Source organism: Diadema setosum, chromosome 6 (genome assembly GCF_964275005.1).
Source record: "Diadema setosum chromosome 6, eeDiaSeto1, whole genome shotgun sequence".
NCBI classification, from domain to species: Eukaryota; Metazoa; Echinodermata; class Echinoidea; order Diadematoida; family Diadematidae; genus Diadema; species Diadema setosum.
The window spans coordinates 38,722,599-38,732,983 of record NC_092690.1 but is presented as its reverse complement, the minus strand read 5'-3'; the positions used below and the strand labels follow the sequence as shown (position 1 = coordinate 38,732,983).

The window sequence follows — 10,385 nt, the reverse complement described above, 5'->3', positions numbered from 1 at the left end:
CTACACTAGCACGCGCGCAGAATGAAAAACTGCTTTAGCCAATAGGCGTCTCGTACTGAGTGCGCGAATGCTTGCTTAGTGCGCGAACCTTTGTTACAAGTGCGTGTAAACATGTTGCCCGGGGGTGGGGGAGAGCAGGGGGGGGTCCGCTGATACACCCACTATGGCTGCGCCCTGTGCCGTAAAATGTCTGCTGCCCTCAACGAACCCGAATCGGTCAATAGATTCATTTACAATTTGGTTTCCAGACATTTGTGCCAACTGGCAACGGATACACTCCAGCATGTGTGTAAATCAGCAAACAAAGCATAGAAAGGGTTAAGTTCCTGCAAATGATGTAATGGAGCAGACAGCCTGAATTTCAGTCCCAATCATAACAAAACTTCCCTTGCCCTCCTACCATCCCTGCTGATAAAGAGGACTTTGAGTGATGTAAGATGCACATGTTTCTGTTTCACTGTATGATTGTTTTCCATCATCAATGCCTAAATACAGGAAATGTGCCATATGCAAAACCCATAGAAAACACCATTCCTGTATTAATGAATATCATCCTCTAAAGAAATTTGACAATGAATGGTAATAAAATTTCCCCAAGGCAAAGAGATTTCAATGATAGCTCCCATTCGGGGAATCACAGCACCCAGCATTGCATGCCAGAGTACACACTCTCAGCCACATTCTATGCTTGTCCATTGCAGTTGCCATAGACAGCCAAATCAACTACAAAAGCACACGCAGAGCACAGACCCCTGCCAAGCAGCTCATTTCCCCACTCATACATGCATGCTGGAAAATGCCCAATTTCCCAACGAGAAAGAAGACTTTGTTTACCTCATCAGCTTATTGTATGCAGCATGGTGCCTCAAGCAGAGCACATGCTTTGGTGTGTGTATGCAAACCTCAAGTACACGCAGCTTGAACTCCTAAGTTCATTGACCCTATTTGCCACAAGATGAAAAACCTTTCAAAAACAAAATTACAATCATCTATTTCTTGTGCCATTATAAACTTTTCCTGCAAGTTTCATCCAAATACGTTCACAACTTGTTGAGTTATTTTGCACACAGACAAACCAATGTTGACAAAAACATAACCTCCTTGGCAGAGGTAACTATTGTCCTTATTCTTAGTCAGGGGGGAGCCACAGGAAAAACACCAAACAGTTCTCAATCCAAAAGTTTCAGAAGAATTAGAGTGTGATGCTTAGACTCTTTCTCCGTGTCCCGGAAATGAGGATTCGTTGCCGAGATGGAAAGCAGAGAAGTTAAGAGTCCAGGCTAGCTAAAAGTCAAGGCATTCATTATACCTTTCTGTGCCTATGACTCAAATGTGTACAAATTTCACACACAAACCTATGATGTGGCAAGCAGAGGGTTAAGCGGAAAACCCACTTCAAATTTGCCTGATATCAGCAGCTTAACTTTTCCCCTAAGGCGACCTTCCAGAAGGAGAAAAAAACAAAAAAATAGCAAGGGTTGTCGCTGCCAAGGATTCTGTCAATTCTTATCTGCCACGAACATAGAATTGACTATTCCAGCTGTCAAACACAATGCGAACTCGGTGTACACTGTACTTTGTCCTTAATCTAGTGGAAAATGGATTTGGACCTACACTGGGTTGGTATGGGAAACAATTCGATGGTAATTCATTGGCTGGCTTCAGCAATTCAATCTGTTTTCTGAAGGGGATGACTTCATGAAGTGAGCGACTTGCATTCCCTATTACTTATCATCCAGTTTGAATATCCTGGCATGCCTTCCTGGAGTAAATACACACAGTGCTTTATAACATAAGAATGAAAGGTGACGAGCATCACCATTGCGAATCACACAGAATTCAAAAATTGAAAAATACAAAATAAATAGTTTGTGCACTTTGGAGGAGTGGAGAAAGTAAAAGAAATACTGTTACATTAGAAGGAGCACTAAATATGACTCTGAAACAAACATGTGGGTGAAACCAGTACATTCACCTTCCAAACATTTCCATTTCATTTCCATTTCAATATGAGAGAGAGAGTGTGTGTGAAGAAGAAAAGTTTAAGTATCTTACAAATGTCACATTTCTAACAGCTTCGAAGGAAGGAAAGAATGCTGCTGGAATCCCACAGCCATGTACAGTTCACTCTGCGAAGAGAGTCCATAAAACGGTTGCCGTGGTTACACCGGCTCACAGATGGGTGGGGTCCACTTGAGAGAGTTGACGTCGATCCCCTTCTGACCGTTCCGCTCCTTTTCCCGGGCCAGGTACTCGTCGATGAGGTCCTGTCGCTTGAGGACCAAGTGCTTGCCCTTCCAGTATTTGAGCATGGACATGGACTGCAACGTGCTGACGATGTCGTATGGGTTAATGGCCGTCTCCTGACTGATATCTGGTAGGAAAAGAAAGAAAGGAGGTGTGAGATGAGGTCAAAGGTCACACATGGTCTGGTCAGAAAATTGGGTTAATGGCCGTCTCCTGACTGATATCTGGTAGGAAAAGAAAGAAAGGAGGTGTGAGATGAGGTCAAAGGTCACACATGGTCTGGTCAGAAAATTGGGTTAATGGCTGTCTCCTGACTGATGTCTGGTAGGAAAAGAAAGAAAGGATGGTGTGAGATGAGGTCAAAGGTCACACAGGGTCTGGTCAGAAAACTGGAGTGACAGATGATGATGACATTCAAGTTTCAGTCATTCCAACATTCAGTTGTGTTGGCTAATGAGCCTAAATGATTATGCAGAGGTGATAAACAACCCAGCTCCATCATATTAAAAAAGGTGGTTGACTGAGACAAATTGTTTAGTTGGAATCTGAACTTGCAATTTGATATCAGCTTGTTAGAAAAGAGGGCGAGGATTGTTTTGACAGCCTGTGGTTTATAACAACAGCAGCAGAGTAAGAACTAAGTATTCTCTACTGTAATCTCTTTGTGGTGAATGTAAATTTCAATACACCTGAGATTATTAGCTCAAGCAGGGCTATGTCCATCAGAAAACAAAACACAGCAACACTTCAAGAACAACTTATTGACAATCACAATAATAAAATATGGGATTCAACATTCTGCTTGGGCATGATTCAATCATCTTGTACCGGTTACATTCTACCAACCTACATCTGCACAGGGAGTGCGCTTCAGGAATAAATGCTGTGTACTAGAATCAAAATGATTTTATACTATTGATTACTAAATACTCCAAAGCAACTCATTGTCCTGGCAAATCATGTCAGCCAGTTAAGTTTCTTAGTGTAGCCTTTTGATACATTGCAAGCAAATAACAAATGTTCCATGTTTTAGCTTCAAATAAGACTAAGGGAAGGGATATTTATTCTCACTAGCGTTCTACCGCAGGAGGACGCATGGAACGCTCGAGGACGATTTTACGCGTATATAGGCGCATTTGACATGATGTGCGCGCTGGTGATTTTTTTTCTGTAAGAGAGCAATCGTCCTACCGCGGTAGGACGACTGTCGTCCCTCCGCGTTCTACCGCCGCTGCTTTCAAAGTGAAAATAAGCATGCAACGCGCGCGCGAGCATTTTGGTCACGTCTCATGCTTTGTGCGTGTGTGTAAGAGCCCGGTTTGGTTGTGTTGATCCCAGAACAACAGAAGTGAGAGCTCAACGCAACCAACGAGAGCCAGAAGCTAGCTATCGGTGTACTACGATGCGTATGGCGATTTTTACAGCGTAAAGACTAGAATTACACGGCTTGAAATTGTTTGTGGCCGTATGGATGCCAGTTTAATCACAAATGAGGTGGAAAAATATCGTCGAGCAACCTTCAAGCTGAGACACTATTCTATCGGGATCACTCAAAAAATAAAGTGTAGGCCCTGATTTACATCCAAGGATGAAGTGATTATGATTACTAGTACAGTACCTGAATCCTGATTTAACGACAGTGCGAGTCTTGTGTTGATATAATGAACGAAATCACTGAAAAAATATCTACACGTGACTCATAGTATTCTTTGTCAGGCAATTGAATAGCGAGAGTGGAACGTTTGACATGTTAAAATGCCAATGGGAAAAGTGAGCTTCAAATATCGAAGCTCGTAAAAAAAAAAAAAACCGACAAAACAAAACACAAGTCACGAAAAAGACATCGTGAAGCTGCATTTTGACAACTGTAGTGTTATGATTATTTACATACGGCATGTGCCACGGTCACACACTTTGCTTAGACTCGCCTTTAGACGTAAATTTTGGTGGATGAATTTCACTTCTGGTGAACGAATGTAATATGTCTTTCTTGTAACAAGTTAGTTTGTAGATTTATTTTGTACATTGTTATTACAGCTTGATCGTCACATTGACATTATTTTACCGACTGTCGGGATACTGTTTTACGGAAATTAGTTCTTAATCTGGTATATATAATGGTACATACACCTACAGAATATTTACCACGCCTCGACGGGCAACTCATTCCGTGTGTAAGGACGCCAAAGGTTAATATTATAAAATAAACGATGTGCAATTTCGTTCCTGATCTCCCTATCATTACAGGAGTATTGGCTGCTGCTAAAATATCGTTGCAATCCCAAGAAAACCGCTGGATTTTACGTTAAATTGGTTAGGCTTTTAGGGGAGATTGCCTGTACATACCACTTTGGAAGACAGGAAAGCAAATTCTTCTCAAATCAGTAGTAACCTGAGATATACAGTATTCCCAACAATTCCATTTCAAACAAGCTGTTGTTTTCCCTGCAGGCTAATAACAGCATAAATATGAAGAGAAACGCGTACACTAGTTGAATGATTGAGAACAACTGTAATCAAGTCAGTCTGCAAGAATCTGTGAACAGTCTATGATTGCAGAAGAAGACATTAGTGTACTCGGTATGGGGATGTCCAATGCGAGGTGCGCAATAAAACCACGTGCTGTCATTCAACATGTGCGTGCCTGGGAAGAACGCAACTTTCATGTTCAGCTCCCACGGTGTCATGTAAGATGTTCTTTGAGTGGTGGGAGACCGACGTGCAATCAACACGTTACGACGCGAAATGTACAGTTGTTGTCTAACGTCTTCTCTATTTTTTTTTTTTTTTTTTTTTTTGAGAAGCATAGCGGTGTTTTCAAACACACTATGTTAGGTTGGTTTTCGAGGGGTGGGGGTGGTGGAGGCGGAGGCGTAGTACAAGACTTTGAGCAAGGAGATGCTACATCTTTCAGTTTTTTCTCGGGATGCGCAGAATTGCTGTAATTATAATTATGGGATATTACACGATGAAAGTTGAATTAAAACACGCAAGTTAACGTATGCCCACATACACGCACTGACATAAACACAAAAACACGATATAGTTTTGACGAAATGAAATATACTGGTGATCTGTAATTTTCTTAAAATTCAATGATAAAAAAAATCCTGCCACGTTTCCCTCTCTTCTACATCGCCATTAGGATCAAATTTCATAATCAAATTTGATCATTTCTTTCACTGTTGTAATTGTCAAATACTAGTACATGTAGGCCTATATTGCTCTTTATGATAAACTAACTTACAACTTGGATGGAATTGCCGAATAACCAACCGTTTGAGTGTTTAACCTTTTTTATTTTCGGTTAAATTACGAATGCTATAAAGGGTTAGATGTTCATTACCAGCAAAGAATAAGGGGGAAAAAACATTGACGACAGTAAAATAAAAGCGAAGAGCTGATTGTGCGTATGCAGTCTCTTCGGATAGAAGAAACTTGACCCCCTCCCCCCTCCCCCCCCCCAAAAAAAAAACAAACAAAAAACCAATAACAACAACAAAAAAAAAAACCAAAAAACAAAACAAAACAACACACACACACACACACTTGTGGGCATTTCCACAAAAACAGTTGCCAGACTCCAGGTGCTAGACGAAAGAATGCGCGCACTTCTGGTAATAAACAGCGTATATTACATAGCCTGGAAATATCGATCGAACAACGATCAGCTTGTAATTGGCAAATCTAAGCAACACATCATGATTGTGTATAGCCTTTCTTTTGGCCCATACTAGACAACATCGAACAGTCGATTGTATATACTTGAATACCAGTATTTTTAATGCTCACTGAACAATAAAAGGGATTGATTAATCACTCAATCAAAAATGGAATTACAGAAATATTACTAGTATGAAGGGTCTCGTATGCCGAGACAAATTCACTACGAGAATGTTATGCAGCCGCATGCTTATTGAGAGCTATATGTACCCGATTAGACAGCAAAATCATGACAATTTCATGCCCCTCAAAACTGCGTATCCCTATTCAAAGTTCGAAGGAACTTCACCTGTGAAAAAAAAAAAAAAAAAAAAATATATATATATATATATATATATATACTGTAAATTTCCACTAAATTTTACTTAGATATTTTGGCTAGCAACTTTCGTTCAGGGTTTTTCTTCTTTTTTTTTTCATTCTCATTTTTATTTCTTTGCTCGTAAAAGACTTCTTGATTTCTTCAACTAAGTCATGAGGGGCATTCGATCCATCGAACTTGCAATAACCTCATTCCTTTGAATTGAGTGAAACCACGTGTTTCGTACGGGTGCTGTTCGTTATTCCGAAGGTTCGTTAATCCGAAACACGCAAATTCCCTATACCTAGAGGCTCGTTAATCCGAAAATGAAAAAGGGTTCGTTAATCCGAACATTTGTGGCGTTATTCCGAAGGTTCGTTATTCCGAAGATTCGTTTATCCGAAAATGAAATTCGGAACAACGAACCTTCGGAATAACGAATATTCGGACTAAAGGGCCTTCGGAATAACGAACCTTCGGAATAACGAGCTGTAACCGTTTCGTACTTCGGCACATCCACGCAAAGCGTGGCGTTTAGCGATCATGCATGTGGCAGACTTTCAGATTATAGTTAGGGGAAAAGAAACTGGAATAATATACTTCGGAAATGGTGATGTTTAAAGTCAAAGCTTGAAAACAACGCATGTCTATGTTTTATAGTAAACGATAATTAAAAATACCCAACAAAGTTTTGCATTCGCTCTCACAAAAGCTCGCTTGAGAAGATCAAAGTATCCCCCTCCCCTGAAAGGCAGTTGGAGTTTCCGCACCCCCCCCCCCCCTCCCCCTTCCGAAGCTTTTGGAGATCAGATATTGTGTCCTTGGTATAACATAAAGCAATCAATGAACGCTGAACATAGGAATCTTTATTCTTAGGGCAAAATACGAATTTTGGAGCTGCTGAGTATGTCTCTACTAATTTCTGCTTATGAGCACATAATTCTGTGAGGAATTCAAAGTTGTATTTGATGAAAATTTGTTTTGAATTACGAACCTTCGGAATAACGAACATCATCCCATTTTGACTGGACGGAACTGGCATTTGTATTTACCATTTGGAATTGCAGATCGGTCTGTAAAGAAAGAGTAAAATATGGCCACCACGTACTAATATTTTGCGGAATTCTATATTCGGATTCTTTGTGGAGTTTTCTGACGGTTCATTATTCCACAGGGAAAGGTTCGATAAAGGGATGGTACAGTTTTGTTTGAGATGGGACTAGATTTTTTTTTCTTTTAGATGAGACATCTCTAATGAAATATGAGAGAACACATAATTCTATGAGGAATTCAAAGTTTATTTATGAAAATTGGTTTTTAAATGGCTGAGATATCAGGGAGGTGGAATAAAGCAGTTCAATGAAAGTTAGACCCACTTTGACGATCGTTTGTTTTACACTGTTTTTATATCAGCCATTTCAAAACAGATTTTCCTCAAATGAATGTTCAATTCCTGTTTTTCAATTTTTCAAAAAGGTTGTTTGTGAGTATCTTGCTATGAAAAAAAAATCACCCAATATATTATACCACTCCTTTGATGGAATTAAAATTAACTTATACAGCAGTGAAAAACCTGCGGCGAAGACGGGGGGGGGGGGGGGGGGGTCATCGTTTAATGATGATGAGAAGGGGCTGATATGACAAGGGGAACACGCAGCCCATTATTTCAAAGAGGATGATCAGGATCAGCAGGCCCGTAGCGGGGGTAGGATATATTCTGTAGGTGAAGTATAGGGTGCATGCGTATATATTATACGCCACCCCCCTCCCCCCCCCCCAAAAAAAAAAAAATAATAATAATAAATGAATAAATATAAAATAAAAGTCTGGAAGGTCCACTTTTTCAAAAGATATTCAAGACATATTTATAAGCCTCATCTGTATGCACTACTCCAATGTCCAATGTCTCGTTGGATGACCCCGACACTTGACCACTCGGTACCCCTCACCTTACCTTCGCACACAAGTGTGTAATAATAATGAAGTAACCTATACAAGAAGCAGAAATTATTTTTTTCTTCATCATCACAGTTTCGTGTGAAGGGAGAGGAAGAGGAAAAAATGTAAATAATAATGATAAAATCAATTCCACATATTCAGATTACGATTACATTCCAGTTCGTCGCTTGGTGTATATCGTGTATTCGTGTGTGAATTTACGCCTACCGATTGTAGTTCGTTATTCCGAAGGTCCGTTATTCCGAAGGTTCTTTAGTCCGAAGGTTCGTTAGTCCGAAGGTTCGATAATCCGAAAAAAGTGACTAGGTTTGTTATTCCGAAGGTTCATTAATCCGAAGATGAAATAAGGTTCGTTAATCAGAAAATGAAACAAAGCTCGTTATCCCGAAGGTTCGCTACGGACCCAATTTCATTTTCGGATAAACGAACCTTCAGAACAACGAACCCTATTTCATTTTCGGATTAACGAACCTTCGGAATAACGAACCTTCGTAATACCGCCACAAATGTTCGGATTAACGAACCCTTTTTCATTTTCGGATTCTCTAGGTATTATAGGGAATTTGTGTGTTTCGGATTAACGAACCTTCGGAAAAACGAACAGCACCCACGCCTACCATGTCTGTCAGCTTTAAACGGGTATGTGCGTGATTCTGTATAGGTGCGTGTTTTCATTTAATTTTCATTCCTTGATATCTCCATTTTTGGAGTGATCCCTGAGGTCACTCTAAAACAAGTGAAAATGAACATTTTCACTCAAAATTCACTCAAAATTCACTCTTTTTTGTATTCACTCCTTTGAGAGTGAATATTTTCACACGATTTTTTTCAGAGAGATTCAAAGAAGCAGAACTGATATTTTTTTCTTTCATCACAATAATGTCAGGAGTATTCATCAATTCCACAAATTGAGATTACGATTGTGTTCCAGTTTGTGAATCGTGCATGTGTTCTTGTTGTAACATTGTGTTTACATGCGCCTCAACATAACACCATTTTTTCATTTTTGGTTACAATTCGTTATTCCGAAGGTTCTTTAGTCAGAAATTCGCTGTTCCGAAGATCCGTTATTCCAAAGGTTCGTTCTTCCCAAGGTTCATTAATCCGAAAATGAAATAAGGTTCGTTATTCCGAAGGTTCGTTAATCCGAAAATGAAATAAAAGCTCGCTATTACGAAGGTTTGTTACGGACCCTATTTCATTTTCGGATCAACGGACCTTCGGAATAACGAACCTTAATTCATTTTTGGATTACCGAACCTTCGAAATAACGCCACAAATGTTCGGATTAACGAACCTTCGGAATAACGAACAGTATACCCCTTAATATATATATATATATATATATATATATATATATATATATATATATATATTATGAACTAACGAACCATCAGAAAATCGAACCTTCATTTCGGATTGGCAAACCTTCGGAGAATTTAATGGGCCATAATTATCATTCATCATATTCGGATTCACGAACCTTTGGAATAAAGCACTTTCAGAGCAACACGCTAAAACCACTCTTTTTATTCGGGCATTGGGAGAAAGTTCAGAAAAGAATAATCTTTGAGGTATAAGAAATCAGTTTCATTCTTATTCGACACTATCGATGATTTCTAGGCGTGGTGTTCTTTTTCCGACAGAAGAAGAAGAAGAAGGAGGTTCGTTATGCCGATGGTTCGTTATTGCAAATCCGATACGCGCAGATTCCCAGTGCCGACTATAGAAGTTTGTCGATCTGACAATAATCAACACGATTCGTTTATCCGACTTGTGGCATTATTTCGAAGGTTCGTTTCTCTGGAAATGAAATAAGATTCGTTGATCAGAGAATGAATCACGTCGTACGAAACTTTTTCTGATAAACGAACTTGCAGTATACTATACCGAATCAATTTTCGTTATCAAATGAACGAACCTTCGATCCTTTCTTCCTCTCATTTTTTTTTTTAAATATATTTATTTCTTTTTTTATTATCGAACCTTCTGGTTATTAGGGGTAATCAAGAACAGACAAAATCTTTAAGGCAAGATAAGTTAACTACATGGTTCGACATAGTTTACTTTTTATCGAGGTGCATAACAGTGAGTGATTCCCTACAAGGAGGTATGGAAAACGTGGAGATATAATCGTAACAAATAAGTATATCTT

At 39.4% G+C, this 10,385-nt stretch overlaps 1 protein-coding gene across 2 annotated transcripts in view; it reads right to left on the bottom strand.

Annotated features, from left to right (window-relative positions):
- Positions 1 to 226: 226 nt before the first annotated feature.
- The window catches only part of LOC140230223 (histone acetyltransferase KAT7-like), a 29,176-nt gene continuing 19,017 nt past the window's right edge, over positions 227 to 10,385 (bottom strand). For both annotated transcript variants that reach the window (XM_072310404.1, XM_072310405.1), the window contains exon 11: positions 227 to 2,374. In XM_072310404.1, coding sequence (XP_072166505.1) covers positions 2,163 to 2,374 — 212 coding nt within the window. In that variant the 3' untranslated portion in view covers positions 227 to 2,162. The remainder of the gene's footprint in view (positions 2,375 to 10,385) is intronic.